Below are 16,270 nucleotides of genomic sequence, written 5' to 3'. Positions count from 1 at the left end.
AAACATCTTGTCACTGCTTCCATTGGACATTATGCATCTTTTTATTGCTTATCTCTATATGTAGATGAAAGAAAGTGCTAGATTAAAGGTTGAGATAACATTTAAAGGGGCTGTGTCACGGTTTTTTAAACAAACCAAATACAGGGAACATTGTGCCTTTTTTGCCTAATATGCACATTGGGATAATGGCAGATGCTGCACTGGTGCTTCAGTAAAAAGATGGAATTAACAGTTACTACATTTTTCTGCATTGGTATGGTCATCCTTTATCCAAAGAAATATGGCATTGAGACTGAAGAAAGAGCCTTTTTAATTCATTTCCTTTCATAAAGCATTAAATGCAAAAGATTCTCATGATGAGCACTGTTTTATTCCATATTGGTTCCCCTATTGAACGCTGGTGTTTCACCCTAGGAACATTTTGCTCAACTGGCTCCTTTAATGGTCATATACTATATGGGGTTTTAGCATGTTACCTTGCAGAGAAAGGCTCCTAAGATGCACCTTTTTCATCTCCCATTGGCTTTGTTTAATGGTGGTCTTATGCATGGCAACATAAACTTTCCTATTATTTATGGGATTTGGTCTGGTTTCTTAAATTGAAAAAACCACACTTTTGTAAGAAATATTTCTCTCGCTGGGGAAGGGAGGGGGGAGATAGCCTTTTGTACAGCAAAATTTGAAAATTGCATGGAAAAATGTAAACATATCATAGCTACCTTTTGTTTCACATTCCTTAGAGTATGAACACCAGAAAATGACCAAAACGGTGACCAAATTTTTTTTATTTGGTTGTTTCAAAGTGATTTGAAAAAAATTATACATTTGTTAGTTCTATGCAATTCTCAATTCAGAGGTTGAAGTATTTCATTTGTTACATCCTATTGTAAAGGAACAAAACAATTTCAGAAAGCAGGAACTGTATTTCTTACCAGCATAAACTGGAAGAAAACGTTAACTGGGCAACCTATCTGCTAGAATTTTTTCAGTCAAATAGAATGGCAATGTTTTCCTGAAAGTTTAAAAGTCAAATAAAAAAGCCATAACCAACTGTTTTTTCATAACCAACTGCTTTGGTCATCTGGCTCGCACTCCTACCATTAAAAAGTTTAGTTTTATGAAATTTTTTGTACCAACTTGAAGCTAAGTATGTAGGACCAAATTGATCAGAAAGTAGAAGAAGGTAAGTCCAAGATTAAAAGCAATAGACCATAAGAGTTAAATTTCACTGTTAAAATCTTTATGCATCTAGCATTGATTGGGTAACCTTAACAATACCTGCCATTTGCTTGCATTTCTGATTGAGCTTTCTACAGCTTGGTTTACTTATTTTCTAATTTCACGTTTTCAGTCCTTTTTCTGATGCATTACACTCTTTGGAGTGGCTGACAAACAAATTTCGTTTGTCTAAGAATGCCTTGAGATTTTTAAAGGCATTTATCTAAGTTTGTACAATCAAAAATCGTTTTTGGAAAATATACATTCAAAAGGAATATAACGAAGGTTACACAGGCGTGTAAAAAAAGATCCTTGATAATCCTAGCCTTTCCTTGAGGAAAGGATACGGGAGAATCATAGAAAGTAGTCGTTTAGATGGCTGGGTTTTTTCTTGATCTTTCCGCGCGTCTGGGCGCATCGCTTTCCAGGTGCTTCTGTCTTGTGCGTCGTCCTCCATAGCTTCTCGACTCTTCATCTCCTCCTTCGCCATCGTCGCCAAATTCTTCATCGGGCGTCCTTCTTTTCTATCGACTTTTTTCCAGTCTCTCGCATTCCTCCATTGCCTTCTTCGCCGGACCCTTGTACCGGATGTTGTGGCCGAGGTATGCCCATCTTCTACTTTTGACCGCCTCCGGTAATCTTTTGCGGTGTGCTATCTCTCCATTGACGTTTAGCAGACTTCCAAGTGCCTTCATTCCTTTTGTTGACTCTTTCGTTTTATCAATCTTTCTTCTTATAGTCTTCGTCTCGCTGACAATTAGATTATGCTTGCCCAACGTTTCTTTGGCCATTTCACAGGGCTATTTCAACCACTTTATCTATCGCATCCGTGGTACCCACAAAGGCTACGTCATCACGTTCACGTTCATCTCCTTCGGTGGTAGATAGAAAGATTGTGGTAGATAGAAAGATTGAAACCCATTCTCCGATCACTAGTATATAAAACTTTTGAATTGCTGTTATTTTCAAAGGTTTTATGCACCAGTGTTTGGAGAGCGGGTTTCAATCTTTTTACCCATCACAAACATTTTTCCAAACAAAAAGAACATTGCTAGCCCCTTGCTTAGATAAAGATTACTATTTCTAGAACACTAAAGAGCCATGCCCACAATTTTAAAATGAAACAATTAACAAAAAGGTTCAAAACTATATTATTAAAAATTCTGCAATGACTGTGTGAAAATTGGAAAATAGCATATTTTGAAATTGTAGCAACCTGTTCCTTCCCCTACTACAAAAATCTACATACCGTAGAAGCTCAAAACTATATTATTAAAAATTCTGCAATGACTGTGTGAAAATTGGAAAATAGCATATTTTGAAATTGTAGCAACCTGTTCCTTCCCCTACTACAAAAATCTACATACCGTAGAAGCTCAAAACTATATTATTAAAAATTCTGCAATGACCAGGGTCTACTGTGTGAAAATTGGAAAATAGCATATTTTGAAATTGTAGCAACCTCTTTCTTCCCCTCAAAAATCTCAGAGCATTGTGGCATTTTTATGATATTTATGATTATTTGAATAATTCATAAGCCTCCTCTCTATTAAGCCCCCTCTACGACCCAAAAAATAAATAAGTTCCCCGGGGAATTAATTGAGCTTTTATGGTTTTTAATTTAAAATTTTGAAATGTTCCTACTGGTTTTATTTTGTTTTAGTGGCCTTGCCAGGTGGTGGAAAAAACAGTGCTTCTGCATGGAGCGCAACAAGTTTGAGCGCATCCCATGCAAGACCACCCTCCGCTGATCAGAAAAAAAGAGGTTATCAGAAGCCGTGGCTAACAGGGTCAAGGACTGGGTCCAAGTCAGAGAGTCTTCTACCAGCAAAGAAAACTGAGAGACCAAGTAATATTTTATTATTTAAATGAGCTCAAGATAATTGAATGTAGAAATCAAGTTTCTGGTAAAAATATGCTCTTGTGAATTGATAATAGAGGAAAGGAGCCGGCCAGGAGGGTTTCCATGCAGAATTTGAAATCACGGTAAACATTTATAAAAATTCGCGTGTTACCAGCCTTCTGATGCCTCTGCATTTAAAGCTGTTTGCAGAATTCTGCTCAACTGAAATGAGCAATTCTTTGCAACCTTCTAACTAAGTTTAAGATTTATGGGGAAGCCTCACCATGGGAGAACGGCGCTCGAAAGCAAACCTTGTAGATCTTTTTCAATTTTCCCAATTGTTTAAGAATTTCGAAAAACAATTCGTATAATTTCAGCCAAAAGTTTCACCATGTTGTCACAAACTGCAAAAAAATTTCGTTGATAATGTAAACTTTATTTGACAATGGACTTCGATTCAAATTTAGAGAATTTTGAGACAGCTGCAAAAGTATGCTTTACAACTACATGAATATTAGATTTTCTAAGCAGCAGAACTAAGATGTTCCAGATATTAAAAGGATTATTTATTCTGTTTGTGTTGCTGTAGCAAGCATGTTCATTTAATTGGTAATTGAGGCCGCCTTAGTGGTCATTGAGACCGTCTGTGTTTTCTACAAATTTTCAACAAATCACCCAAATTTTAAAACATTTGTCTTAAATTTTCGCTGAAAACTTTCGAAATCTTGTGAAAATGTTCCTTTGATCTCCGTTAAAAAAAGAGATGTTCGCCTTTAAGAAACGACAGGTTCCTCTGTTCCCTCCTATCTATCTTTAATAAATCAGTTTGCCTATGAATCTATTTTCTACATTCATGTACGAAGCGCCATCAAACCTGACTTTTTGTCTCTCATTTAAACGATTTCATTTCTACGAACAACAGATGAATGAAATTATATAGGCAAATTTTGCAAAACAGTATTTGATCGCAGGCACAACAATTTGTTTGGAAGGCCTGTTTATGGGAAGTAAATGAAAACCTATGTGAAATGTTCTTTGGCTGGATTATCAGATCAAACGACAATGTTTTATCGCTTTCTTTCTTAATGAGTATCTGATAATCAGGAATTGTGATCAAACACTGTGTGCATGTTTGCTAATTAAATCGGCATTGAATAACAAATTGGGATGATTGAATGCAATATCGTCCTTGATATTTTTCAAAAAACAACATTAACTAGAAATCGTTAATACATCATGTCATTTTTGGTAAAAACCCGTGCAGTGATCATTGTGGCATGAATTTTTTGTCATCAAACTGATTGGTTTTCGTTTTTCGTTTGTGCATTTTTATGACATCATTTCTACAAATTAATTACTTGAGTTGTCTCTTCTTAGCATCAAGTAAGAAAAAAGGTGACTGGAACACCGATACAAAAGTTAAAGCAAAAGATTTTGATGAACTTCGTCAAACACAGCAAGAGGAAACTTCCAAACCACTGTTCCCGCAAAATTCAGAGCACGAAAAGCTGAAGAATTATGAAGGAAGCAAGTTAACATACAATTCTTAATACTCTGATCTTTATAAAAATAGTTACAATACTTAACTGCTTAGCAAAAGTTTTTTTAGAGAAACACAGTCAGATCTATAAAGAGCACCACAAAGACGAGCAAGAAAGTGAAAATTTATGGAAAAGTATTGTCTAATAAAAGATTCAAAAATCGTTTACGAATATGCTCAAATATTAATAATTTTAATCTCTTAAAGTATTCTCTATGAACTGATTATTATTTTTATTTCTCATGATACCAATGATATATTCATTGCAAAAACTGTGTGGTGCGAGGATGGCTCAGTTGTTAGAGGCGCTGACTACAGACCCAAGGGTTCATTGTTCGAGCCCCTGGCATGACCAAATTTTCACCCAGAATGAGGAGAGTCACCAGCTCTCTGTAATTCCAGGCGTAGGAATCATGAGTTGTGGTTACATCGAGAGAAAGGACCAAGACACTGCTCGATAAGCATAAGCTTCTCAGTGTCCTAAAAACTTCCTTCGGATGATATACAAATGCAAAAACTGTGTAGTAGCTTGAGGCTTGAGCTACAAATGGCTGCTAAACAGCAAGTTTATGCAGAAATGCTCATCAACTATTGAAAGATTTAAAATGTGTTGTATGCAAACGTCACTTTCTCCAGTCCTCTCTTCGTTTTGATAAATACTGTTCTGTAGAAAATCTTGCGTAAAAATTGAATTATATCTCTCCCTCTTGTAGTAAATTTGATATTGCCTTAGTTTTTAAAGTGTTTCTCAGTGTAATGATCAAATCAAAAGACAGTTTTCATTTAATGTATTGAAATATTTCGGTCAAAAATTTGTATCAAGAATTTTTGTTGTATTTTAAGTCTTTTTTTGTATTTAGAGCATTTTCATAATGGCTTCTAATATACATTTCCAGCTAAGTCTTGGGCTGCGGGTGAGGAGAATTTGCCACCGGTAAATATATACTTTCTATATACTAGTAAAAATAATATGTAAAATACTTCCCTTTAATTTTTTTTCTAAGCAAACATTTTTAACAATCGTTTCTCCATTCTTTAATCCCATATTTTTCTTGCTGCATATTTCATTTCGCAAGTTTTTAATTTTTTCATACAGAATAGGCAGATGAAACTTGTTCAGAAGGCTAAATCCGTCGTGGACTCTAATGATGAAATGGATTTCAAAAGCATTTCTACAAAATCTAATTTTGAGCCAATGGAAACAGACAGGCATGTATTCAATAGTATAGCATCATCACAGTATACAGTAAACCGCAAGGATCGAGATGCAACTTCTACTTTTGGGGGGGGGGAGCTGGGGGCAGCCCTTACAAAGGAGTGCAACAATAGACATTTTTAGTGATATAATAGTATTTTACTCTCGCCACTAAAATATTTTGGGGCCAAGGTCCCCTGCCCCCCCCCTCCGTGTTAGGGTCCTTGCAGTATAATACTGCTGAGTTCTTTGAAAAGTTCTCATTATCTTTAGACAGAATTTCGGGCAAAATAGTTTCGAACCTTAATACTTGAGGTAATTTTCGTAAAGTTTTAAATGCAAAGAAACAGCCTTTAAAGCATTTTCATATTTAAGTGCTCTTTTTAACTGTCTATCATTGTTTTTAGACATTTTGGTAAGACCATTCTGAGAAACCTCTGAAAACCAAAGTCATCACTCAATGATCCCTTGTTTTCGTCCAAAATTTCTCAAGGATTGGAACTTTTGAATTACTCATTCTATTTTATGTACTATAAAATCATAGGAAATCGACTATTTACAAAGTGGTAAAACCCTTTCAATCTTAATCATTTTCAATCGTTTGTTTATGATAAAGTGAGTCAAAATTAAATCTTGATGTGATACTTTGAAGTTTTCTTGCAAAAGGTTGCTTTCTACTAAAGTTGGTAGAATTTCAATGGGAAAAATTCGACAAAAGATTGCTAAATTGTTTCATTGTATATGGATTTTGTGCCATTTTTGTGTCACAACTTAATGCGGAAAACTCGTTATAGCCATATTTATTCAGATTTTTAGTTTTAAAAAAGCTAAATTTTCCTATCTTGACGTGGGTAAAGTCTCATTCTCGCTAGGGAAGAAACGGGATCAAAATCAGCAGTGTTGAAACATTAGCACCTTGACAAATATTTTGGAAGCAAAATAGATCAGCGTCTCCAATCTTTTGTTGCTCGTCTGCCTTTGATTTCGCGTCTGAATTTCTGTATATGTACTAGCCTAGGTGTCGGAGTTGTAAATATTAATTTTGTTTAAAGAAGACAGCCAAACGTCAGGTTCGTAACCAAGTACTACACTTAGTGAGCAAAAGTATTGCACAGGTTTGACAATTCAGTAATGGCGACCGCGTTGTCAACAGCAAAGCGATCGAAATTCAAACCACTTTTGTGAAGCCATCGGAAGTCTTTTTATGGTTAAAATCTAATCAAACCAAACTTCAAACCGTTGACAACACTTTTAATTTAGAAATTGAAAAAGTTACTTTTTAAAAAATAAAATTTTTTAACTTTTTATTGGACAGTCTCCCAGCTTTGAAACCTTTGAGAGACTTGCCAAAACTTTATCAAAAAGTTTAGTAACAGGTTCTGTTAATCGCGACATGATAAGTTCAGAAAAACATTTGCAAGATCACATTTAGGTATTGAAGTACCAAGTTGATCATAAATGGACTTGTATTTGGTGGAAAGTGGCATGTTTTAAGCCATTTTATTACGCCTACTCTTTTACATCTATTGAGGCACTTGAGTGAACCTGTTTATTGCGGGAATTTTGGTATTTTCATTTAATGAGAGGACGAAATGTTGTTTTACGCAATTTGCAGCATTATATGTTCCTATTGCGAAATGGAAATCGGTTGGAAAAGATGGACTTTACGATTTGTGACACATTTTATTGATTGAATTTTGCTGCAATATATCACGAAGCGGCCGCTGCGATTAGGCCCATTGTGGCTCCAAAAATTTCCGACCAAAACATTTAGCAGATACTCCAACAAAAGTGAGGAAAATGAGCAGCTCTAAACACCCAAGCATAAAGTAAGTACCCCCGAGTTCATTATAAGAAGATATCGCAAATTGGTGCAAAGATGAACTTTTTATTGCAAATGTTTCACAGGTACTTCAATCATCATGGCTCAATTTTTTTTGTTTTTGCGACATGTCGATATTGTTTAGAAATGGGCAAAAATCAAGAATATTCATGCATTAACTATTTCACCAGCAAACCTTGATAAATTGTCCAACATATTCCAGTTAAAAAGTCATCTTATAACTTTTATGAAACTTACTATGGCCACTTTAATTTTGGTTTGCTAAAAAATTTTTGCTGCGGTGCGGCCATTTCTGTCTCAGCCTGTGCAATACTTTTGCTCACCAAGTGTATAATTGAAATATGCTTTGGTCACTTTCTCACAAAACGTGTCGAATATTAAAGTTTGACTATAATTGTGCTGATTAGGGGTATTCGCTGACAGATAAAGAATTTTGGGGGCTATGACAGTTTTTGATTGTTCGGTTTCAGTGCTAAGATGCCAGATAATAAAAAGAAATCAAAGCCGCACTCAAAAGCCGTTGAAAAACGAATGAAGCTGAAGGTTTGTTCATTGCATTCAGTTTTATGTAATTTTATTGTAACGATTTTAATTGCTAATTGCTACAATCTGGTGTGTATAGCAAAACAAATCAAAGTTGCTGCCTCAAGCAGACATCTTAGAACTATCTTTTTCTACTCACAAAAGTAGGGACAACCCTATCTACATGGCATCAAAGAATCAACAATAAGCGATAAAATTAACTCAACCGACAATAATATTTCGCGTGAAATAAGTATTAATATGACGTCACGAGGTATAACAAAAATCTTTTATTATATTTGGATTTTGGTACCTGCCACATACACAGTTTACCCATTATAAAACTCTTTTAGACTTCAATTTCCATTTTACACCTTTTCGGCTACAGGGGTAACAAAAATCCTAGCTTTTAACACCATTTTCCACAATTTCAATCCCTGCATTTAACAGTGATCTACTTAACTTATATTGCATTGTGTTGGTGACTGTTGCCTTTTTTAAATCATATAGGACTGTTGGTTAAGTCATATAGGACTGTTGGTTAAATCATATAGGACTGTTGGTTGAAAAAAACAACAGGATATGGCTTGAAACAACGAAGATGTCCTTATTTTGAATTGCATTTTTGATACTAGTGTTAATGTATTCTCTCATTTTTCGTTTATCTCTGAAGATACTCAAGGTAGCTTGTCATATATAGAAATATCAACTGTCGTATTTTCATCAACAGGAGGTTCTTTTTGTTTTCGCAAGATAATTCCTTTATCCTTCGATTTTAAGGCTTAGTGTGTTTATTCTGCTGACATAAACTTTTATCTTGACTAATTTTAAGGCCTTGCTCTCTGAAGAAGCTCAGAAAATGGATGGCATTTCTGACGATGGGGATGAATCTTCAGATGAGGCTGTCGAAGTATTAGGTATGTGTAATCCACAATTTGTAATTCTGACTACCTTTGGTATATCGAACGCACCACACCTAAATCCCTAGCAGATAACACAGCAAGAAACAACACAGGTTCTGAGGTGATGTGTTAAACGTGGCTCGCTAAAGAAAAATGTTAGCAATTAACATACATGAAGATTATAAGTTGCGAATACGACTAAAAGCTTGATATTACAATATTATGAAAACGAATAATTATTAAAGGTTAATAAATCTTAGCAGTATATAGATCTACGTAGAAACCCAACTATATGACCTACTTATATGGACTTACTTATAAATAAAGTGTAAAATAACTATATAATAATACATACAACTTACAGTCTATAAGTCCTCGTAGCCATAAAAATTTTGCACGACGGCCAAACACAGCAAAAAGAGACTACCAGGCCAAAAACTGCACGTAAAAACGATAGAAAACTGCCCCCAACACAGCGCAATACAAGGCGAGTTAATAACCAACCCAAAACGTGGGGTGCAAATCCTTTATAGCTACCGGAAGTAAACGAGGAAAGGCAAGAACACGCAAAACGGAAATACCAAATATGGGCTAATGAAACGTATACTAAGAGGTGTAAAGAAAACAATGCAATGTGAAAACGAGGCTAGATAAAAATAGCTTTAACTCAACGACCAAGGGCTATTTGCACTAACAGTATGATTTCAATCTGAACTGATCTGTACTGGTCGAAAATACCACCTGTTGAAGGCAAAAAAGGACCAGTTAGTTCTTGAAAGCAAATTGTTATAAATTGCTGTTTGCGCACTGTTTTGAATAGGTTTTTACCTTGATACTAACAGAAGGTGGATAATTTTTCGTAAAATTGTTCTATTGAAGGGCTCAATAGTTTAAATATCATTGCCGCTTAGCATCTGGCCTGCAACCCCCATATCTCAGGAAGTTGCACACATTTTTCTTTTAAATTTTTAAGCTGACCTTTTTTGAAGGTCCTTTAGATGTACAGCCAGGAATATGGCAGTTGGGACCTGTTCCCCCAGTTTAATTGTTGATATATATATTGGAGCTGTGCTTAAAGCGCACATGAAATACTTTTGAACGGGGGATGGGAGAGGGGACGTGTTAGGTGTTGGATTATACATGCATGCTATCGGGCAGGTGTTTAAGGGTTTGTATCAACAGCTTCAGATAGGGTGTTGGGTGGCCGATTTTCTACTCAGTGCCCCCGCCCCAACTTCGGAATGTTTTCAACGTCAATGGGCGTATTTTACAAACTACATATAATTGATTAATTCACAGCCTATTAGATTCAATGTAACAATCTTAGTAATGGTTTGTAAGCAGATTTATTCAGCAAAAAGCTAAGAAACATTGGATTATAGTTTTCCATCAGTCATCGGCTTGACTGTAACTCAAAAACCTGGGCATGTTAAGTTGTGTTCTTAGTTAAATAGTAAGTAAGTTGTGTTCAGTGTCACTGGTCGCGGGTTCCTTTCCTGCTCTGGTCGTATCACATTTTTTCTTCGCGAAAAGTGTTAACTTTTTATTCCTTTGTAGAGTATGCTGATGATCTAGAAGGCGAGGGCGTTTGCAACGCAAAAACAGCTGGATCCAAGCTCAAGGTGAGATGGAATTTATCTTTTTTACTCTGACTTTCCATAGAAGAATGATTTAAGCAAAAAAGCAATTGGAAATTGATACGGAGGTTGATATCTAAGTTTTTCCAGCTCGCAAAGATACTTTTTCAGGACTGTTGGGAACAATGGGAGAGAGAAGAGAGAGGCTTCATGGGGCTTGGATGGGCTCAGTCCTCTTTATGAATGCTAAACGTGATCGGTTTCTTGTTATAGGTTTTGAGTTTCTTTTTGTGAGAGCCCACTCTATTCTTTTTGTAGCACGAAACTAATTTACACTAGCTTGTCATTTTTGGCAACACAAGAATGAATCCATACTGTTATCTTTGGCCTAACTTTAGGCGTAACAGGCTATCACGAACTCTTCTTCGTGTTAGCTTTTTCAAAGTTGAAGAATATGTTTGCGATATTTGCCAACAAAATACTGGCCTGGTGGGGGTTCTTTACCATATCCCAAAACCTGTTGAAAAAAGGAGCAGTTATAGTCCCTTCCTATGTCGAATTTTCTCTACGGTCTCAATATTCACGTAAGAACTGTCTTCCGTTTTTGTCCTCTCTGACAGTTTGTCTAGTAAGTGTCCCTGTTAAAGGTGCTATGCAAGAATTATGTGCATCTGGAGAGCTTTCCATTAAACAGAAAGCTTTAAAATTAGTCGTATCATGCTACTTCATTTAAATTGAATTACTTCATTGTTAGATATTTGCGTCACAAAAAAGGGTATGTTTGTCGTTTTTTTTGCCAGATGGAGGAAATACGTAAGAGCCTAAATCATGGTAGAATCATCATTCTTTTAGTTAAATATTTATGTTATCGCCAATTGCTCTAAATTAACAACTTTCTATTTAAGAGTCACAAAATCCGAGACGAATCATCAAACTTCCAGATAAAAATATGTGCACGCTGTGCCAAGTAAGTTTTCTATATTGCTTTCTTCTTTAACATTTCACATTTGTTTAACATTTATATTTCAAAACGAGACCCATTGATATATCAATGAAAAGGTATATTTCAAGTAAAATTGAGAGCTGTAAACCAAAGAGCCGATGAAGATTTTCCTGAAGCAGTATTTGTCAAAGGTGTGCAAAAATACCCTGAGTAGGCTATTTGTTGTTGTTGCTTAACCTACAGAAACATTATAATGCTGATATCATGCCAGTTCACCTCAGGAAGATCCATTTTCAATTATTCAAAACAATTCTGTAAACCATTTAAATAATACTTAGGAATAGGCCTTGTTTAGCTGCAGAGGTGAGAGAAAAGGGGGAGCGTAGACTAGATTCGTCAGGCCATATGTCCTATCAGTCAACCGTTCATAGTTAACAGTGACTTTGCAGCGCGTTTCAAATCGAGAAAACATTGAAGATCAGCCGATTGGCTCCGTAACAATAGGTCTATTGTATAGTCTAACCAATGAGAATTTAACTGGTCAGCGAAATGCGTTGGAGTGCCATTAAGCTACTGACATAATGCTTTGCTGGATCACTGGATCGCCGTGTTGAAGCGCCAATAAAAAGGGCACAGGGAGTCCAGATAACCAATCTGTCATTCAGTAATGCTGAAGGTTCTCTTCTGTTCATGAATATGCAAGTAACAATGTTTCTCCAGATTTATGAGCAACTGTATTTTTCACACCATTTGCTTCGATTACATATAGTGATTACTGTTAGTGATTTCCCGGACACACTTTGTAATGAATGACGCCCGATCACTTCGTGTTCATATCTCTACCTCTGTCAACTGAATTCTTTCAATACAAAGACGTTCTTCATTGTTATATAAAGATCCTTAGCAATGAATGATTCTCATCGAACGATAGATGACAGTTTGCTGCCCGTCCAGTGATGCAATCTTGTTCTTTTATTTTGCTCCATCCTTTTTCGTTTCCATCTGTCATGTTTTTGTATCACGCTTTTTCAGGGTTATGACAACAACGCCGTATCAGTTGAGCGGAGGATTCTCGGACAGTAAGCTACTCATACTAATTTCTGTATCTTTAAACTCCCTAACTTGTATTTTTGTCAGTTGAGAGTAACTCCCAGTCTATATCGACTTTCAAAAGGTATTTAAATGAGTGGTGGCCGCTACAGATTGCTCTGGCCATGTCTCTCTCCATCATTAGTTGATGGTGGAATTTTTATTGAGTACTATGTTCAAAGAAAACAATCCAGTCGCTGCCTTAGTGGAGAATTAGAACAAGAATAGGGAACGGTTTACTCTCTGTTTTTGTTCTTCTGACCCCGAGTTTTGCTACCCTTTTTTCAAAAGCCACTTTAGTTTGCATTTGTCTTTTCACACAGTCACTTCCTTTTTTTATTTCTCTAAGACTGTGCCAAACTGTCCTGGTTATAGTAGAAATAGGGGTTTCTAAGCCGCATTGCAAATCGACCCATTAGCCAGTATAGACCTGATACGTCATTATCAATTCTTTTTTTTATCTACCCTGCATGTTTCGAGGTATCAGGTTTATGATGTAATAAGTATAATTTTTGTTGTTTTTCAGTTGATAGTGAATACACATCACCCCAGAAGACAGCACTCTCCGACATAACCGGAAGTAAGTTTTTTTAGAAAAGCAGAAAAAGAAAACAGTTTTATTTTAGAATACTTATTTTCCATCCATATTTTACACAGTTTAAAACATTCCCGAAATATTTCCAAAAGTTTATACCAAAAGTTTGATTGAAATGTTTGAGAAAAAAGGGATAAAGGGGAGAGCAATCTTTTTCTCTCTCTCTACTTCAAGGGGCTGGCTGAAAAAGATGCTTAAAGCAAATCCAACAGCTGCCAAATGTTTCTTTTTAAATTTTCTTTGATTCAGATTGCACAGAAATAAATTATCGAAATCTCTTGCTTTTTGTTCTGTCATCGCTTAGAATGAAAGGGAACAGGACAACTATAGTATCCTAATATGTAGTAACCACATCAAGCGAAGCGAGAACAAATTATGCAGAGTGAGATACTTCCTTTGATTATTGTTTCAACTAAAGAAGAAATTCCGTATGTCATGAGATTGGAGTATCAGTTTTGATGCTGCAATTTAAAATGGCGTATACTACACGGTGCTTCTTATTCTGAGTGCAAAAGCTAGATGGTTGGTATCGCAGAACTCACAAATACAAAATGTGAAAATTGCTCAGGCGGAATACAAGCCAAAAGATTCTGCCCACAACAAAGGATAGCTCTTGGTTTCAAATGATATCAAACTAAACACTACTTGTGAAATCTTCATTTAAGTTCAATGGAACCTTTCCACTTGCAAGCCATAATTTATCTTCACATTCTCTTGCGGACTTTTTCAAAGAACAAGAGGGCGTATACCTGTCACTTCCAATTAGTTATCGGAAACCAATATTTTTTCGAATAATCCCCTTGGATTGATCATCCTAGTTAACCTACTGTAATGGACAAGAAACTTAAGAATTTCAAGAAATGCCTTCAACAATACAATTAATTAAGGACTATTTAGTTGAATGGGCAGTTAAGGCTGCAAGATATATTTTGTGGCATATGACAAACATACAGAATCGATTTAATCCTGTTCTTGCTTAAGTTTTCTTTGCATTGATTCCCTCGGTTTGCTTTTTAATCAAAGTAATGACGTTAAGTATTTCATGTACAGGCACGTATGCTGATTGGCTAAAAAAGATTCCCTTAAAGGTTCAGATATCTTTTGATAATCCCAAGGTTTCAGTGTTTGTTCCTGTCTATCTCATGCTGCAACCCAATTTACCCTGCCGGGGCTTATACCAATCAATTTTATATCGGTCTATATCGTGATCGATTGGTCAATATTTAACGTAGTTAAACGAACGTCTGAGATTCAACAATGTAGAATTCAGTGTTAAATCAGGCCATTACATCAGTTGTATTATCTGTTTTCTTCCAAGTTCTTCAGCATCGGACTTCACAAATGTATGCACATGAGGTGGCCACCAGCTTCATTTCCATGCGAACCGAATTTTTCCACCAGCTATGTTTTGTCAACCATGCATCATCTTTGTCATTGGCCCCTGCCATTATCGTGTATACGGCATACTTCGCGACTATATTTTCCAAACCGGCCTAATACCATTCTGCATGAAAATACAAAGCACAATCAATTTCTCAAGCCGCAAAGCATGCCGGGTGTGCAAGAGCCTTTAAAGTAAGCTTCGTTTTCAGTCTCCCAAAACTTCTCGCTGATTGCGAAACCGTTCTGCTGTGTTATTTCATAAGACAATCAGTTTCTTGCCTATTGTCCACGTGATTCAGCAGACTGTGTACACCAAGTTAATCTAATGGCTTTTGATTTTTTCCTTCTTGCTTTCACTTTCATTGTTTGGATAACTGAAAACCAGCTTTGATCTGGAGTTTCCGTTTCTGTTCCTTCACCATCATTCGTCTAAGAATATTTTAGATTGAACTACAAACTGTATTACTTATTACTACTGTTTTGATTTTGTTCCTGAGGTTTCAAAATTCTCTTTTTCAGGTGAAGAGGATTTCGAAAGCGTTTCACAAATTGGAGTAGGTTTTTTAATTACTTGGGAAAATTTCATCGTATTTCAATTTCGACCTTAAAGTCTTTGTTACTTATACTAACTGTTAGTTTCATTATGTTTATTTTATGCCATGGATATTTCCCTCAAATTAAGTGCAATGCAATTAGAGCCTAAATTAGTCAATACAGAACAGAACTTTCGCTCAATTGACGTCAGCTTTATTGTTTTTGCCCATCATACTGTCAGTCTTGATTTTTGAAGATCATTACCTCATCGATGATGCTGTTTTTCAATAAAAAGAGTTTATCAAAAAATTTCCGGAAAATTGCTAGGTTTTTTCAAATCTGGAGAATATACCGGTTCGAATCTTTCCTTCAAAATAATTTTGAAGGAGTTCATTTCTTTGCAAGTTTGTTAGAAGAAAATCCTTCAAGATCAGCATCGAAGGAACCCCCTTTCCAATTACGCACAAAATAAAGTCTTCACAGACGAAATTTACTTTTGTATACAATTTACAGGATCCTAGTTCGCAGAAATGGCCAGTGTTAAAGTCTGAAGAAGGTTCGTGTAATTACCCTTAGTTTTTATGAGAATTGTACTCTTCACTGAAGTAATAAATGTAAGCCATTATGAATCTAAAACCTCAATCCTAAGGTTTTAAGCTGGGAGAGGGATGGGTTGCTGGACTGATAGTCTTTTGTAATTCATTTTGACAATTTCAAATATTTTGTACAAATGGAGTTGTTGTCCCATGCCAAAGATTCATCAAGTTGCTCTTTATATTTTTGCACTGGATAGATTTTGCAGAGAGATCTTTGAAGGAAGTACCACCTGGGGTGGCACTTTTTACACTATCAGCCATTTCTTTCGCCCAACAAGATGTTTTATCTGACATGTTTAGAACTCTGTTTCTACCACAATGCTTTCATCTTTATCAACCAAGCAGCAGTCATCCAACCCAGAAAGAGTATTGTGCAGTGTGCTTGATTAAATTAATGTACTATATTATTATATATTATAACTAGATATTATACTATTACTATATATTATAACTTGTTGATGATCACCAATGGCAACGGTAAATAATATTC

General features: G+C 35.8%; 1 protein-coding gene across 2 annotated transcripts in view; it reads left to right on the top strand.

The window, feature by feature from the left end:
- LOC135689558 (uncharacterized protein C8orf34 homolog) overlaps positions 1–16,270 on the top strand; it is a 32,905-nt gene that overhangs the window by 2,044 nt on the left and 14,591 nt on the right. For both annotated transcript variants that reach the window (XM_065206810.2, XM_089116235.1), the window contains exons 4-15: positions 2,882–3,067; positions 4,439–4,588; positions 5,498–5,535; positions 5,698–5,810; positions 8,110–8,182; positions 8,994–9,078; positions 10,621–10,685; positions 11,546–11,607; positions 12,616–12,662; positions 13,199–13,252; positions 15,170–15,204; positions 15,698–15,740. In XM_065206810.2, coding sequence (XP_065062882.2) covers positions 2,882–3,067; positions 4,439–4,588; positions 5,498–5,535; positions 5,698–5,810; positions 8,110–8,182; positions 8,994–9,078; positions 10,621–10,685; positions 11,546–11,607; positions 12,616–12,662; positions 13,199–13,252; positions 15,170–15,204; positions 15,698–15,740 — 951 coding nt within the window. The remainder of the gene's footprint in view (positions 1–2,881; positions 3,068–4,438; positions 4,589–5,497; positions 5,536–5,697; positions 5,811–8,109; positions 8,183–8,993; positions 9,079–10,620; positions 10,686–11,545; positions 11,608–12,615; positions 12,663–13,198; positions 13,253–15,169; positions 15,205–15,697; positions 15,741–16,270) is intronic.

The sequence above is a fragment of the Rhopilema esculentum genome, chromosome 5, assembly GCF_057945365.1.
Source record: "Rhopilema esculentum isolate cy_ngs chromosome 5, ASM5794536v1, whole genome shotgun sequence".
Taxonomy (NCBI): domain Eukaryota; kingdom Metazoa; phylum Cnidaria; class Scyphozoa; order Rhizostomeae; family Rhizostomatidae; genus Rhopilema; species Rhopilema esculentum.
The sequence above is the reverse complement of the archived record's forward strand: the minus strand, read 5'-3'. Positions and strand labels throughout refer to the sequence as shown.